General features: G+C 31.0%; 2 protein-coding genes across 3 annotated transcripts in view; one reads left to right on the top strand and one right to left on the bottom strand.

Moving 5' to 3' along the window:
* Positions 1–11223, top strand: part of LOC107448467 (serine--tRNA ligase, mitochondrial) — a 19350-nt gene extending 8127 nt beyond the window's left edge. The window contains exons 2-3 of one of the 2 annotated variants that reach the window (XM_043053963.2): positions 544–728; positions 9549–11223. In XM_043053963.2, the coding sequence (XP_042909897.1) occupies positions 544–728; positions 9549–10038 (675 nt within the window). In that variant the 3' untranslated portion in view covers positions 10039–11223. The remainder of the gene's footprint in view (positions 1–543; positions 729–9548) is intronic. The other variant, XM_043053962.2, reaches the window with a different exon arrangement.
* LOC107452926 (uncharacterized) lies at positions 3420–5771 on the bottom strand. Its single transcript, XM_016069557.3, has 2 exons — positions 5228–5771; positions 3420–5099 (listed from the first exon to the last, which is right to left on the bottom strand). Exon 2 carries the CDS (start codon positions 4817–4819, stop codon positions 3515–3517), a length of 1305 nt encoding a protein of 434 aa, XP_015925043.2. The 5' UTR covers positions 4820–5099; positions 5228–5771; the 3' UTR covers positions 3420–3514.
* Positions 11224–16929: the final 5706 nt, after the last annotated feature.

Here is a 16929-nt window from a genome sequence, read left to right as displayed (position 1 = left end):
TTTCTTGAACATTAAATGTGAGCACAGCAATTTTGTCATGTGTTAAACAATCTGAGAACATTTTTTGTAGTAGCTGTATCAAAAAAAAATGGCCATTTAAAATTCTATTACCAAAATTATATTTTTCCAAAAATAATTTTTTTGTCAAATGATTGCAGTACAAATAAATTGAAGTAAAAGTAATTAAAAATGGAGTGCTTAATTAAGTCCTTAATTTCTTATATTTCTTTAAATGTAATGAACCATGAGCTTCCAGTTGAAAATGAAAGCATTAATTAAGTATTAGTCCAAATCAAATTGCCTGACATCAAAGTGTACATTTTAAGTTTATAACTGATCTAAAATATGTCAATTTTGCTAAAGTTTAAAAGTTTGCCCAAGGTATGAAGGTTGAATGCTCCTAAGTTATGACTTAAAAATCTTAAGGACTTAAGTTTTTACTTTATATACCAGCAGTAATTTGTATTTATAGTAGTTTTAATTTTCAAAATAAAGCTTTCAATTCAGTAAGTGAAAAATATGTATTGTTTGAAAATTTTTTAGGTTTATCATATTCACAATGAGTGGGCTCCTAAGGTTTGTTTATCAGGAACTTCTGAAATGGCACTGGCTACTTATTTTTCTGGAAAGACATTAGATGTTAATGAGTTGCCATTAAAGATTTGTGCTGTAAGCAGATGTTTTCGTGCTGAAGCCAATAAACACCAAAAAGAAAAAGGAATATTTAGGTATGACTTTTTTCATTCAAGTAGTATATATGTAGTAATGCTTGTTTATTGTGGCAGTGACCAAAAAAAAAAATGTTTTTGATAAAAGAACAGTTGGTAATGCATTTATTTTTGATATATGTATATTATTTTGTTATGTTATGTACTTTTGTTATGATAAGTTAACCACTTTTTTAATTAAATCAAATAATGGCAGATTAGGCATGTCAGTGATCATGCATGTATCATATTGCACATTAACTCTTTCTTTGACTATTTTAAGTGGAGTAAGTTTTACCATCTACTATAGTGTACCTCCATGCGGAAAATGTAAGAGTAAATATGAACTTTAATTTTTTATTATGCATTTAACATGCTTATACAAGGCTCACGTTAAGCATTTGCCACATGTGGTAAAATTGTAAATTCAGCAAAAGAACTGTTTTTGTGAATGATTTTTTTCCTACCGAAGAATCTATATATTTCTCTAGATCTTTGGCAAAAATGGTACTTCTTTCTGAACAAAGCCAGTATTTTTTATTCGATGATAGTGAATTTCCGTTATTATACGCCGCTTAACCAATTGGAATTATATCAAGTCCTGATAATGTTGGGGACCGCGGAGATTACAATTCAGAGAGGTTTATCAACATTCAGAAGACAAATACATAAAAATTAAAAAAGACACTATCTTGCGGTATTAAAAAAAAAATACTTTCTATCAATCCTTCCCTCTTAAGAAAAACAATCTCTCTCTGAAAAAAAAGATTTCACTTTTCGATACAAATAAAAATCCTTATTGAAATATTAATTCTCTCGATATAATTTCAAATGAAGCTTATTTTTTCCAAAGAGAAAATTAACTTCTCAAATGTTGCAGTTTTAATTAAGAAATCTGTATTGTTATTACTATTATTGTTATAAGATTTTTTTTATTGCTTTGTCTTCAATGATATCTCTCACAAAATGAAATATAGTTGCAGGAGCATTAATAAATTTTTTATCGTTCATTTTATTTAGCATATTTAAAATCCAAATAACTTATCTAGCTGTGTCAGCTGCAGCTAATAATACAGCTTCACATGTTGATAGTCCTTCGTTTTCTACTTTTACATGTTATAAGAGAATTAAACTAAACTCAGTGGCGAAACAGCCCATACAGGGCCAAGGCCTACTGTGCCCATCTCAGTTTTCTTGAACTTGGGCTCTGGGATGCTGGAGCAGATGTTGCGGAGCAGGAGCAGCTGATTGCGAAACTTTCAGTGTTTCTTTCATTCATCGACCCACTGAAGGGATAAAAGGCTGAGTCAGCCTTGGCAGGATGGAACCCAGGACCTGTGGCAATGGGGCGTGAAGCGCTACCACTCAGACACCTTATAAGAGAATTACATATCATAATTAAACAACTTGTAAAAATTTTCTTTCTTCTGTGTTGCTCCAACTTGCACCCCCACCACAGTTTAATGAACCAAATTCTTCATTATAAAACATGACTCTGTTTTTTGAACCATTCAAATATTTCAAAACTCTTTTAGCCAAAGCAAAACATGTGCCTTTCTTTGGGATATTTATTAAATTATGATAAATAATGAGTTACAAAAGCAATATTTGATCGGGTTCTATTTGGTTCTTCGATAAGCAAATTTGCTATTTTCTTAGTTAACAAAACTCTTAATTTTTATACACCGCTGATGATAGTTTTCACTGTTAAATAGTGGAATACTCGACCGTTCCCTATTAATCTTGAAATCAAAACGATATAAATCACTGCAAAACTTTTTACTTAGTTTCAAGTGGTAGTCAGATCAGGCAATATCGCACAATGAAATTATTTCTTGCAGTTTGTAATCAATTAAATAGATGAAATGATAGCCAGATGCTTAACTACAACTAGATATAAAAGTGCCCAAGTAGCAACATTACAATACAAAGTAAATAAATTGCTTGTCCTTGAATTTTGTTGAAAAAAATCATGGCCCCAAAAAGTCCTTAAATTCTGTGATAGTGTCCTTGAAAAGTTTTTGATTTTCTCGTAATTTTAAAATTAATATTTTTTACTAGAAAAGCACAGAAAAAGTAATTAAAAAAAACTTCAAACAAAATTATAAAAATTTCGATCACTCACTTTCATTTCACAGTTTTCTTGGCTGAGAAGTAGAAGACCGTCAAAGTCTATCTAATTTCCTAGTTTGATCTAAATTTAGAAAAATCCCTTATCCTTATTCACCCCTCTCCAGTGATTGGAATACAAAGTGCCAGTAGGGTGTGGGAAGACCAATAGTGAAAAGAAAACCATGTCTAGTATTAGTCTTGTTTTAACCAAGTGTCGCATGCACTAATTTTAAAATGTGGTTTTTGAAACTTTTTATTTTATTTGCTAACGTGTGATAACAAAAATTTCATTCTGATTTGAATGGAGCATGGAATGTGCTTCCCTAAATTTTGATAATATAGCAGGGTGTATAAAAATCATGATTTTTTTTTAAAAAATCAAAAAAATCGGAATTTTTGGATTTTAATCATGATTTTTTTATAATTTCAATTCTATGGAATATAATCAATTTTGTGTACCATAGATTTAAAGTTGTATTGTATTACTATTGTTACTTATGGTATACATTGGAAGTAAACATTACTCACCATTATCAACAAAATATTTCTTAATAATTTAAAAGCAAAAGGTGAAATAAGAAATAAACAATAACAAAGTGATTTCAAACTACAAATCAAGAAAGAAATTGTTTATCAAACAATATGTGATAATTATTAATTCTACATCTACAATATCAAATTATTTAAACAATCATTTAATTAGTTTTATTTAAAGATTTAAACATAAGGACTAATTTAGCTGCTTTTTCTACACCCAATTGATTCCGTAGTTTAGTATGTACAAGTCCAAAAGTGGAAAACATCCTCTCTATCTCTGCAGTTGTTCCTTTTGCAGTACATAACAACTGTATTGCATCAAACTCTTTTTGACCTACACAGTTCTTTAGAAGCGCAATTGATTTCCACCATTCCAAGATGTTTAAAGATTCTAGAGATTCTTTAACAAACAAAGTTCCATTAAACGGAGGAGAGCATACAATGAATTTTAGCAAAATACTTAATAAGGAGGTTTCTCCATACTTTTCTTTAACAAAGTTTACAGCTTGATCTTTTTCATTTAGTGTTAAACATTGTACTTCAGAATTAGGATCCAAGAGGTAAGCTAGGAAATGAGCTGGTGTTAACGCTTGTTCATATCGTTTAGTAAAAAAATTTTTGCAGCAATTATTATTAGAATCTTTCAGAGTTTCCTTTAAATTTTTCCAGATGTTGACAACATTTGATAAACTACAATTATCTTTTTGCATTTTATCTAATGCTACAGAAATGGGTTTTAACATTAAAAGCATATCTTCTGCATTTCTTTTAATTGCCATATTCATGACTTTTGACCTGATATTGGTGTCGATATCATCCCTATTATCCTCACAAACTTGCATGAAAGTTGACCAATTCTTGATGTAGCTTTCTAATGAATCACACATAGAATTCCAGCGCACTTCAGTTGGCCGAATTAATCCAGTACCTTTAAGCTCATTGTATTTAGCTCTAATTATTTGATGATTTCGGAAATATGTTATAACTTGTAAAACATGTTCTGTTACATTAGGCATGGAATCTTGCAAATCTTTTGCCAAAAGATTGAGCAAATGAGCTGAACAGCCATATGATATTATATCAAATTTTGCATTTAATTCGTCCCTCATTTTTGCCATATTTGAAGCATTATCAGTAACAAAGCTACGTACACGGCATTTAAATTTTTTTTCTACATTTATTATTGTTTGTGTAACAGCAGCAGCTAAATTTTGGCTAGTATGTGATGTTAAGGATGTGTCGATTGTGTCTACTAAATAAGTATTACCTTCCATAGTAGTAACACATGCACAAAGTAATGGTTGATTGTGTATATTAGACCAACCATCCACTGACATACATACCGTTTGTTCAGATAATTCACCAGTAATCTTTTCTATCTCATGTTCATGAACAGCACTTAAGAGACGATTGCCTAAATCAATTTCACTCGGGGGTTTATACCCAGGTCTTAGCATTTGCATTAGCTTAAGAAAATGTGGATTTTCAACAGATCGAAAAGGTATATGTTGGAGGAAAAAAAGAATTTGGCTACTTGTAAATCTAGTGTATCTTTAAGATTGGTTGGCATTTTCACTATAAATGGGCTAATACCTGTAGTCTTGAATTTCTTTATCTTTATGTCAGTATCAGTAGCAGTCAAATCTTCATCACACTGAATACGCTTATTACAAGGATCTGGCAGATTTTGGCTTTCAATTTGAGCTTTATTATCTGTTCCTCTGTTGTAAGTAGCAGTAACATCTGTGTAAGAAAGGAAAAGGAGCCATAAGTGTAATTCTATCTATTTTTTATTTTAATGTAAAAAAAAGAACTTAAAATATTATGATATGAATTAAAAAATAACAGTATAATAATAATAAAAAAATTACCTAAAGCATCTTTTTCTTGTTCACAATCTTTCTTCTTTTCAACTTCATTTTTTGCTACACACACTTCATGATGCATTTTCATTCTTGATACCAATCCTTGCATTTCTTTTTGGCATAAGTTACATATTGCTTTAGATCCTTTCTTTCCTAACTCAATTTTTTCATTATAATAGACCCAAATGGGATCTTTTTTCCTTCCAGCAGACATTTCAAATTATAATTAAAGCTAATAATAAGTAAAAATGACTATCCCAGCTACCCTAAGTATGCTAACAAACACTAATTCACAACTGAAAGAATGAAAATGGCGCAAAACACAAATAAAGTTCAAAATTAGCACTACAACTTCTACCAAAAAATATATACTTATACTTCAACTAACAATATGTACTACAACTTCCACTCCAGGTGCTGTTGTTTTTGTTTTGTAATGTTCCATGCTGCTATCATAGCTGTAATCATATGTAAACTGTTCAATGAACTATAAATATAATATGTAAACTGTTTTTAAAAGCAAATGAGTCACATTCAAAGTAGAAATGTTGAATTATATGAGTGAGATCTGAGAAATATATAGAACAGTCTACTTACTTGTTTATGTTTGAAACTTAAAAAAATATACAAAAAATGTTCAAGACTATACACAAAATTGTTTTTTTTTTTTTTGATTAAAATCAGTGATTTTTGAAAAAAAATCATGATTTTAATCAATGATTTTAATCATTTGATTAAAATCATTTACACCCTGCTATTAAGTAGTGGAATACTCGGCCGATCCCTATTCATCTTGAAATCGAAACGATATAAATCACTACGAAAGTAAATTAATTGCATGTCTTTGAATTATGTTGAAAAAAGTCCTTAAATTCTGTGATAGTGTCCTTGAAAAGTTTTTGATTTTTCCGTAGTAATATTCCAAATAATATTTTCTACTGGAAAAGCACGGAAAAAGTAATAAAAAAAAAAACTTCGAACAAAATTATAAAAATTTGATTGAAGAATAGAAGGCCATCAAAGTCTATCTAATTTCCTAGTTTGATCTAAATTTAGAAAGGTCCCTTATCCTTATTCACCACTCTCCTGTGATTGGAATACAAAATGCCAGTAGGGTGTGGGAAAACCAATAGTGAAAAGAAAACCATGTCTAGTGTTAGTCTTGTTTTAACCATGTGTCGCATGCAATAATTTTAAAATGTGTGGTTTTTGAAACTTTATTTAATTTGTTAACGTGTGAAAACAAAAATTTCTTTCTAATTTGAAGAGCATGGAAGGTGCTTCCCTAAATTTTGAAAATTTTTTCTTCTTCCTATTTTCTGATGATTCAAATTTGGTAAATTTTGATATTCTTAAAGGTAGTTAATATAGATGAACACGCTGTGCGCTGATACATTGGTGGTTCACCAATTTTGCAGATATTGCAGCAATCCCATCAATAGCAATTGAGCTTACAATCAGCTGATTTTTACAAGAAAAATAGACAGTTGGGAATCTTTTGATGCAATTTCGTTTCGAGGGAAATTACTAATATTACTTAATATGATAAATATATATATATATTTTGTCAAGAATAAATAAAAGCATTAAATAGTTAACCAACTTCATATATTTAATAAAACTATTCTATTATCAAAAATATTATGAGCTTACAGATACTTTTGGATTGTGTGCTTATCTTACTATGATAATGCTATCAAATATGAAATGGTAAAGAAATTTGCACTAACGCAATTTTCAAAGAGCTCCAAGGAATAAATTCTTGAAGATGAAATAGGAATGCATAATTTTTCTCTCCTATGTAGGTCCTTGAAATTTTCTTGAAAATTGAGTGGGAACCCTGTTTTTTGTCCCATCTGTCTCGATCAAGCTAGTTTTTTTTATCCACTGTTTAAAATTTATATATAAAAGATGGCAATAAATACTTTGGCTGCAAATTCCCAGCTTTAACAGTTTTACTTCAGGGCAGACCTCATCCAAGCCTATTGCTCTGTTTTGAAGGTATTAGATTATATTTCTTGATTTAACTCTACTTTTTACTTATTAGTTTTTGCCTAGCTCTAAATTTTATAGTCGACAACTTTCCTAAAACTAGGTTATAACATTCACTCTCTCACTTTTCACTAACATATTTTGAATAAAGTTATGCATAATAATTCAAATTAAGAGTTCATTTCTTTTTTTTTTTTAAAATTTATTTTTGGAGATTGAAGAATGATCTGGTTCCGATTAATCACCACTTGTTTAAATTGTTTTAGAAACAATAACCGCAAACACTGATTGTTTTTAAATAAGCTTTCTTTATATATTAAATGTTATTTTGTTCTTTTCAGGGTTCATTATTTTAATAAAGTTGAAATGTTTAGTGTAACACCCAATGAATCTGGCAATGAAAGTGAAGAGATGTTGAATTATTTTGTTGATATTCAAAAAGAACTATACTCTGAATTAGGTCTCCACTTTAAAGTTCTTGAAATGCCTCCTTGTGAACTTGGTTTGCCAGCTTACCACAAAATAGATATCGAGGCCTGGATACCTACTCAAAAACTGTATGGTGAAATTTCTAGTACTTCTAATTGCACAGACTACCAAAGCAGAAGACTAAATATTACATATTCATCGCCTGGTGGCAATCAGTCATTTTGTCATACCATTAATGGAACAGCCTGTGCTATTCCTAGACTATTAATAACTATACTAGAAAATTTTCAAAATCTTGATGGCAGTATTACAGTTCCTATACCGCTTAGAAAGTTTATGAAAAAGAACGTTATTAGTGAAAAATTTAACGAAGTTTCTCTTTGTTTAANAATTATAAGCCTAAAAAGGATACTAAGCTTCTAGAAAACAAAATTAGTGAATTTCTTTTAATGATTGAAAATTAAAATTTCAGTGTGAGAGCTGCTGCCAGAGCTGTTGGCATACCTTACTTAACTTTACACTTTCCCTTAATGAAGTTAAAAAATCCAGCAAAAGTAACCCATGTGGAAACTCTCTTATATTTGAGAAGAACATGAGAATGAGTTGGCTGATTGCCTAAATTGTACGGCACGATTCAAAGATTTTTAAAAATTTAAAGCGTTAATCGTTCTTCTTGCTTTTAAATAAAACCTTTTATTAGCTGCTTAACCATATCTTTTTGGTTTATTTGTCTTATTTGTTAATTACCTTCACATAATTATTTTCAAACAGCCCTTTTACAATAAAAACTGGTGATCAGTAATTATCCCAGAAGTGATCAGGAATTACTCCAGAAATGATCATGACAAGGGGTAATTCCTGATCACTAAAAATTTAAAATCTTTTAAATTCTAATTAGATTTTCATAGGGCTCATCTCATATAGTTTCAAACTTCCAGTAAATATTAAAATTCTATTCTGAATAGTTTTTTCACAAAATAGATGTTTGCATTTTTTTGATCAGGAATTACCCCAGATCACCCTACTTAATATGATAACTATTTTATATAAATGTAATTTTGTGTATAACTATTAATATTAATGGGCATGTATATAAATATATTTTGTCAAGAATAAATAAAGGCATTAAATAGTTAACCAACTTTAATAAAATTATTTATTAATAATATTATTTATTTAATAAAATTATTCTATTATCAAAAATATTATGAGCTTGCAGATACTTTTGGATTGTGTGCTTATCTTACTATGATAATGCTATCAAATATGAAATGGTATAGAAATTTGGAATAAATTCTCCAAGGAATAAATTCTTGAAGATGAAATAGTAATGCATCATTTTTCTCTCCTACGCAGGTCCTTGAAAATTTAGTGGGAACCCTGCTTTTTTTGTCCCATTTGTCTCGATCAAGCAAGTTTTTTTTTTATCCACTGTTTAAAATTTGTATATAAAAATTGGCAATACTTTGGCTGCAAATTCCCAGCTTTAACAATTTTACTTCAGGGCAGACCTCATCCAGGCCTATTGCTCTGTCTTGAAGTTGAAGATATTGGATTATATTTCTTGATTTAACTCTACTTTTTACTTATTTCTTTCGATTTCAAACAAGTTGCCTTAGTTTTAGCCTAGCTTTAAATTTTATAACCTAGTTTTAGGAATGTTGTCGACTACAACATTCACTCTCTCACTTTTCACTAAATGCATATTTTAAGTAAAGTTTTGCATCATAATTCAAATTAAGAGTTAATTTTTAAAAAAGAAAAATATTTTTGGACATTGAAGAATGATCTGGTTCCGCTGAATCACCACTTGTTCAAATTGTTTTAGAAACAATAACCACAAACACTGATTATTGATTCTAAATAAGCTTTCTTTATATATTAAATGTTATTTTGTTCTTTTCAGGGTTCATTATTTTAATAAAGTTGAAATGTTTAGTGTAACACCCAATGAATCTGGTAATGAAAGTGAAGAGATGTTGAATTATTTTGTTGATATTCAAAAAGAACTATACTCTGAATTAGGTCTCCACTTTAAAGTTCTTGAAATGCCTCCTTGTGAACTTGGTTTGCCAGCTTACCACAAAATAGATGTTGAGGCCTGGATACCTACGCAAAAACTGTATGGTGAAATTTCTAGTACTTCTAATTGCACAGACTACCAAAGCAGAAGACTAAATATTACATATTCATCACCTGGTGGCAATCAGTCATTTTGTCATACCATTAATGGAACAGCCTGTGCTATTCCTAGACTATTAATAACTATACTAGAAAATTTTCAAAATCTTGATGGCAGTATTACAGTTCCTATACCGCTTAGAAAGTTTATGAAAAAGAACGTTATTAGTGAAAAATTTAACGAAGTTTCTCTTTGTTTAAGACCTATTCCATGAAAGAACCATAACTGAATGTTGAAGTTTTTTTTTCTTAGTTAGAAATTTTAATAAATTTAAAGTGTAAGAAATTGTTGTGATTATTCCTTTTTATGATTAAATTAAAGTGAAAGAAATTTTATTTTATAACAAAATTTTATTTTTACTTGATGTTTTTGTTTGATGATTTTTACCTGATGTTAATGACTTATATTTGAAATTAAATGCTGTTTAACTCTAAAAAAATTTAGGGGTCTTAATTAGCCATGTTAGTTTTTTATTGCTCAGTAATTCAAAAGAAATTACTTACTGAAAGCATTTAGCATTTCTGACTTTTTATAATTGAATCCAGTTTTATTGCTTCAAATTAATCTTATTTAATCATTCATGTGTTATCCTTATAAAAATGTATATATGGAACCTTATGCGTAGACTGGTGGCAGGGGCCATAGTTGCCCCTAAGGTATCCTTTGGTATATATGAGGAACTCCAGTTGCATTAATAAGACAAAATGAGGGTGTTTCTACATGTTTATGAATTTTACTTATAGATGTAAAAAAAAATTATTTAAGAAACTTAAAAAGAAAAAAACATTCAAAAACCAATGATTTAAATCAAATATTTCTGCTAACCAAATTGAATAAAATGTAAAATTTCAATAATTGAGTCTTGAAATACCTTTTATTAAATTATGATTATTTTTTTTTAAAGATTTTGGATGTCTAATTGATCCAAGTACAAACAGGGGCTCATGGGGATTAATTTCTAATTTGTATTTGCTGATTTATCAGACTTGACAAAATTATTAAGATTATGTTTTTTATAAACCATACCAAAATGCTTTCATTTAGAACTTAATTGCTAAGAAAGTTGTATATGCAAGCAGTTTTAAGTATGCAATATTAGTTATGTAGTATTGTTCACATAAGTATACAAAGATAAGCTTTATTTTGATGCCATACATATTTGCTCAATATATCACATTTCTAATGTGCATATTAAGATAAAAGTAAGTAAACTCAAATATTTGCAATAAAATTCCTCGTGTTTCAATTTTGCATGTGTGATGCTTTACTAAGTCCGGGACATTGGAATTTTATTAATTGTAACCGGATGTACTTAACCTATTTTAAATTAATAACTGGCTGTAATTTGTATATTTAAAAAATAAGCATTATATTGAATAAATTTGTATTCAAAAATTGATATCTTTTTTCGCAGTATAAGATGTTGAAATTAGAATAAGTTTTAGTTTTACAGTTCATGCTTGCAAAATCTTATTTTAACTTACCTCAGGGGGTTTATCTTTTGATAAACACGGGTGTCACAATCCCGAGGTGCCCCAGTGTTCTATTTTATCTATATTTATAAGTATTTTGGGGGGAAAAAACAGTTGAACATTCTATCCAATTGTCTACATTCGAATTTGCTACCACTTTACAATAAAGTCAGGATTTTAGCATTTTTCTGGAAAAATTAACAAATGCCTTTGAGAGAATCCATTTTTTGTGTGTGCAAAAGTTACGGCTTTCAGTCTAAAAGTATTTTCCGAAATGTAAGTAATTTTTACTGTATTCTGGTGGTATTTCAAGGAAGAAAAGTTATTTAGTTAAAAGATATGTGATACAAAAGTTGTTTACAGACTTAAAATATTCACTACTAGTTCAAGTTCCAATATTTTATTCTTGTGAAATATTTGTCTACATACACTTCATACTTTAAAATGCAAGAAGCTAGGATTGCAGAAAATATGTTTGTGCTATTTTAGTAGTTAAATATGTGACTTGAAAATTTCTTTGTTTCTCAAATCTTTCAGTATGAAGTGTCTTAGCTGTTAAGTCTTCTAAGCAATTTTACGCTATGTATAAGTAAATTATAATGGAAATTGTATGATTGCTTAAAATATACAAGAAATCGTAGAAGCAAAAAATGTTTGGTTTAAAGTCATGTCATTGCACAAATCAAATCTCCTCAGGGAGTTTACTTTCAAGTAAACACGGGTGTCACAATCCCGAGGTATCCCAGTGAACAGTTTCTCCCATCTGTTAGAGCCTGTTGCATTACATTATAAACAAATCAGGGTCTGCCTGTAGCTAAGAATAATATACTGTATTTAAAGAATAATTAAATGAATGCATTTTGTCGCAGTAAAGCAGTTGAAAACTTGAAATGTGTAGAGCTTTGCTTTAGAAATCAGACTAATGCTGCTTTGTTGGCGATTTTTTTCATTTATTGCATTAATGTGATCGATGCATACTAGTTGTATATTGAGTAAAAGTCACATAGAAAGCAAACACCACTTACGAATTAACTCTAAACAAAGTCAATCATGATTACCCTTATACACTATCGTGCAAAAGACTTTGGTCAGTGTGTGAATCGTCTATAGAAAAAACAAAACAAATTATGCTCATTCATTTCAACAATTTATTACTATTTCATTTCTCAACAATATTTTAATACTCGATAAAAACAAGAATTTTTTAGTAAACAACAGATATACACAACTTCTATTTAGATTTTACTCTCATCAATGATGACCACCTTTTGCGCGCATGACAGCCTTAGAGAGAACCTTTTCAAACGTTTCACGACTTGAATTTTTCCAGGCATCTTGGAGACATTTCTAGAGACTATATTAGTTGGGCACATTATTCGTACCCTTCTGTCCCACTCATCCCATAGTTTCTCTATAGTATTCAGATCAGGTGATTGTGGAGGCCAAGTTATGATTTTAAACACTTTCTGTTTTGTTTTTTTTTTCGTTTTTAAATAATTTTAACATAATTTAGAAGAGTTCTTTGGATTATTGTCTGGTTGCCAATATTGTGAATACCAGATGCGCATGATGAACCAAAATACTTTGGTACACTTTTTAATCCATTATTGACTTGGACTAGATCGCCAACTTTTCCTCCTCCAGAACCACCCCAAATCATGACATTACCACCACCGTGTTTCACAGAATAACTCAAACAATTATCATTTACACGTTCGCATGCCAATCGTCGGTCTTCTGGTTCCAAATAATTAAAACTTTGGTTCAACGGAAAAAGATATTTTGGAGTGGTGAATCAATGTCCACGATTTATAAACTCCTGCCCTCTTAGTTAGCCGCTTTTGTTTATTTCACGCCGTATCTAAGATTTTCGACACGATATGCGACCATTTAGTCATTTAGTTTTAATTCATATGAACATTTTTAAAACAGTTGTTACTTTTGTTGTAACCAAGTCCTACACCACATTTCTCACAAATGATTTGTGTAAATCCTTTGCATTTTGGGTATTTGCATCTGATTCTTTTGTTAGTACAAGAAATTATGGGGGTAGAGAGCGCAAGCCCATTCAACTGCCACTTGCAAAGCCGCGCCAAAGTAAATCAGCTGACTTTACCCAATCTCGCCAAGCGAGTTTTCATTAGTGAAAAGCAAATCGCTACTTAGGCGCAAGATAATTGATCACCTCACGTGGTTTCCAATTTGGATTTGTTCTTTTGGAATCTGACGATGATGAAATTTTCGGGAGAGCTTAACCTGCGATTGATTGTCTCAGTTTATTTGCCGCATGATTGTTAATTTATAAAGTTGCGCAAAATATTTATTATAGAAAAATTGTACTTTTTAAAAATTTATAATGAAATAATGCATTAATTCACATACACACTTTTACCTTTAGGCTCCAAGAAGAAAGAATTCAATTGTCAACCGAATATTTTTATTGCGCGATGTATGATTGTCAACTTAATGAAGTTGCCCGATGTGAATGAATTCAATAAATTATATTTTTTAAAAATGGATTATCTTAAAAGTAATGCATTAAATTTTTTTTAATCAATTTTTTTAGACGTCGCAAAATTATTTTCAACTAATTTTACTGAATAAAATGTGAATTGCAAATTTATGTAAAATAAGCCAAGAAGAACAAATTATTGATATTTTAACTCAAAATAAAATTAATTATTTTTAATAAACATTAATACAGGTTGTGAGCTAAAATAATTGAGCTATGGTTGCAAAAAAAAAATATTTATGTACGGTAACGTGTGGTAATAGGCAAAAGAACGTGAAAACACAAGAACATAAAATGTTAAATTGGTTATAAAAAATCACAATTATCAATATTTTTACACGATTCTAGTTCAAGGAACTTTATATAAAAGAACTTGAGTTATTGTGTTTTGCGTGAATCAAAAATGACGAAATTTTCATTTTGAGAAGAACTCAAAAACAAAGATAATTTAAAAACAAAGGGCAAAATATCATTAGACATAGGTAAATTGGCTATTTTTTAAAAATGAAGACTTTCTTTTATACAATTATAAACTTTTTGGACTATTTGGTTACTAATTTAATTTTTACCAGCTGTGTAAGTTCACCATTACATTACTATAATAATCGCTAAATTTACCGCATAAAATGTCAATTCAAATTATATAACTATTTAAAAAAAATGCACAAAATTTTTGTAAAAAAGAATTCATATATTATTTACAGATAATAACTTGGGTTTTGAACTAAAATAATTACGATAGATGTTTTAAATTTCATGTCTGATTTAAAATATCGCGTAATACAATGTAACACAAAAATGCAAAGTGTTAAATGCAAATTTGACTGTAATAGCTCGCTGGTAAAAACACCAACTGTCAACACTTGTAGGACATTGTCCGTGCATAGGATTCTCGGTCGAAGATGCACAATGAAATAAAGCAGCAATCACACTTTGCTGCATCTTTTCTAAGTCGCCTTTATTGCTGCGTATCGCTATCCCATAATAGTTTTGCAACCTATCAATAAAGGTATCGGTCAGTTTTCCTTTCACCCATAAACCTTTGATTTTTCTTTTTTAACTTTCTAAGTCGACTTCCAACACGTTTCTGGACGTGTCCAATACATTCAAACTTTTTTACCTCAATGTCTTTTCACATAGTTTACTTCTTGGAAACCTTTTGAATCACCATCACCAAAGTATTTGCCGTAAACAAGGCCTCGATGTTTTATTGACCTTTTGAAAAAATCTTGAACCACCGATAACTTCCATATTTTCTGCAGTTCCTTTGTAATTACAGCGACAAATATGATCAGCTGTAAGATTTTGTCTGTCTGTGTTTGATTTTGTGGAGGAAATTTTTTTGCAAGTTGGGTAAAATGACGACATAGCTTCTACGTCCAACACCTTTCCTGTGTCTATCGATAAAGCAGCAACACAGCCCTTAAGAAGTGTAACCTCTGCGCTGCCACGTACCATCAACAGAAACCCCACAAGCGACGAACGAAAACGACGTAGGGAACCTCTGAAATACATTGAACATTTTCAAATTTCAACCAAGGATTTTTAAAAAAAGCCAACTAACAAATAAATAGATATTATTGACATTAGATACATACCGACAATAGTTCTCCATCTCTTTGCGAAAGTCAAAGACATCCTCCTTATGCTCACTATACCAGGCCATGAATTTTTGACGCGTTTCTGAGGACATGGAATCTGGGCCATAGAAGGAGGGCTCCGGCATCGCACCTATGTAGTCTTGATTTTGCGGCGTATTGAAAAAATGAGGAAATAAGCCTTTGGCTAACTCTTGCAGTCCAAACATCTTTGGGAGCTTACATAAAGCCATCGGCATAAAACAGAAAGAATCAATGAAGCGGATACTTAATGCGGTCACTGAAATCTGCAGGATCTTAGATCCTTGCGGGATCACCTTTGGCTGGTAACCACGCTCCAGAAGCCATCTTAATACGAATTGTCCATCAAATCCCTTCATATTATGGGCAATGAGAGTGTACCCTTTATGAGCAGGTGACAGCACATAGGTGCAAAATTTGTCCAGAGTATCTTCTCCCTGAAATATATGCTCTGATCCATCAGCGTACTGAAGAATTGAACAGTTAACGAAATGTTCTCCAGTCACCTGCGTGGTCTCAAAATCGTAGAAGATGAGGCGATCATTAGGAGGCTTTGCTTTCACTTTATCTACAGAGCATCGATGGCCTGGTGGAAAATACCTTTTGCAATTCTTGCACCTTACTTCTCCGCATTTATGCTGATCTTTGGGGCATTTTCTCTTCTCCAACACTTTAGAGCATGTCCTACACTGGTATATCTAAAAGCAAAAAATTAATAAATAAATCACATCATTTATCTTTCCTCTTAAAAAATTACAAATGCCTTAAAAATAGAACGTATTTCTTACCAGAGCACACAAACCCTTCTCTATATGAGTTGAGAAACAGGAGGAAGAGTTACAAACTCTATCACAGTCAAAGCACCTGGAAGCCCCTTCGTCCTTATGACAGTTCTCCCTTCTGCACACGAAACATAAAAACTCACACCGATGATCAACTAAATTTTGAAAAGGCTTAAAACATGACTCACAGAAGTGGTTGGCCGCATAGAAACCTTTTGGGGAGCGAATGAGATCGTAATGGCCGTCATTGAGCCATAAATAAACCTTCTTAGCACGAGTGCTGGCGCCTTTGTAAGAGACCTAAGAGAAACGTATAGTAAAGTGTATACATTAATAAATCAATATTTTTCTTTAAAAAATAGAAAAACCTAAAATGGACTGCAACACTTTCGTGATGCAGGCAAGAAAAGTCTCCACGGTCATAGCCTTAATTGGTCTTAAGCATGTGGAAATAGGTCGATCTAATCTGTCGTTGAAAAGTAAAAACTTAATAAGGTCGTTCCTGCTAAGCCCACGAGTGGCCTTCTCCAGCATAACTTCAATTAATGCAGCCAATACATCGATAACGTCCTTTAAGAGGGCACCCCTCGCGTATGTAGGCAGCCTGTCTGTGTCGATCAGAGCAGTGTAGTTCAGGGCTAAAGAGAATAGAAGGGCTGGTTCACTCCTTTGAAGTATCTCTTGCCGCGGTCTGAAATAGAACACGTAGAGCACCTCCAT

The sequence above is a fragment of the Parasteatoda tepidariorum genome, chromosome 8 (assembly GCF_043381705.1).
Source record: "Parasteatoda tepidariorum isolate YZ-2023 chromosome 8, CAS_Ptep_4.0, whole genome shotgun sequence".
NCBI classification, from domain to species: domain Eukaryota; kingdom Metazoa; phylum Arthropoda; class Arachnida; order Araneae; family Theridiidae; genus Parasteatoda; species Parasteatoda tepidariorum.
The sequence above is the reverse complement of the archived record's forward strand: the minus strand, read 5'-3'. Positions and strand labels throughout refer to the sequence as shown.

What these genes read in the sequence shown, in the direction of transcription:
- LOC107452926 (XM_016069557.3), bottom strand. Translation starts at nt 4,819, where the DNA reads ATGCAAATGCTAAGACCTGGGTATAAACCCCCGAGTGAAATTGATTTA.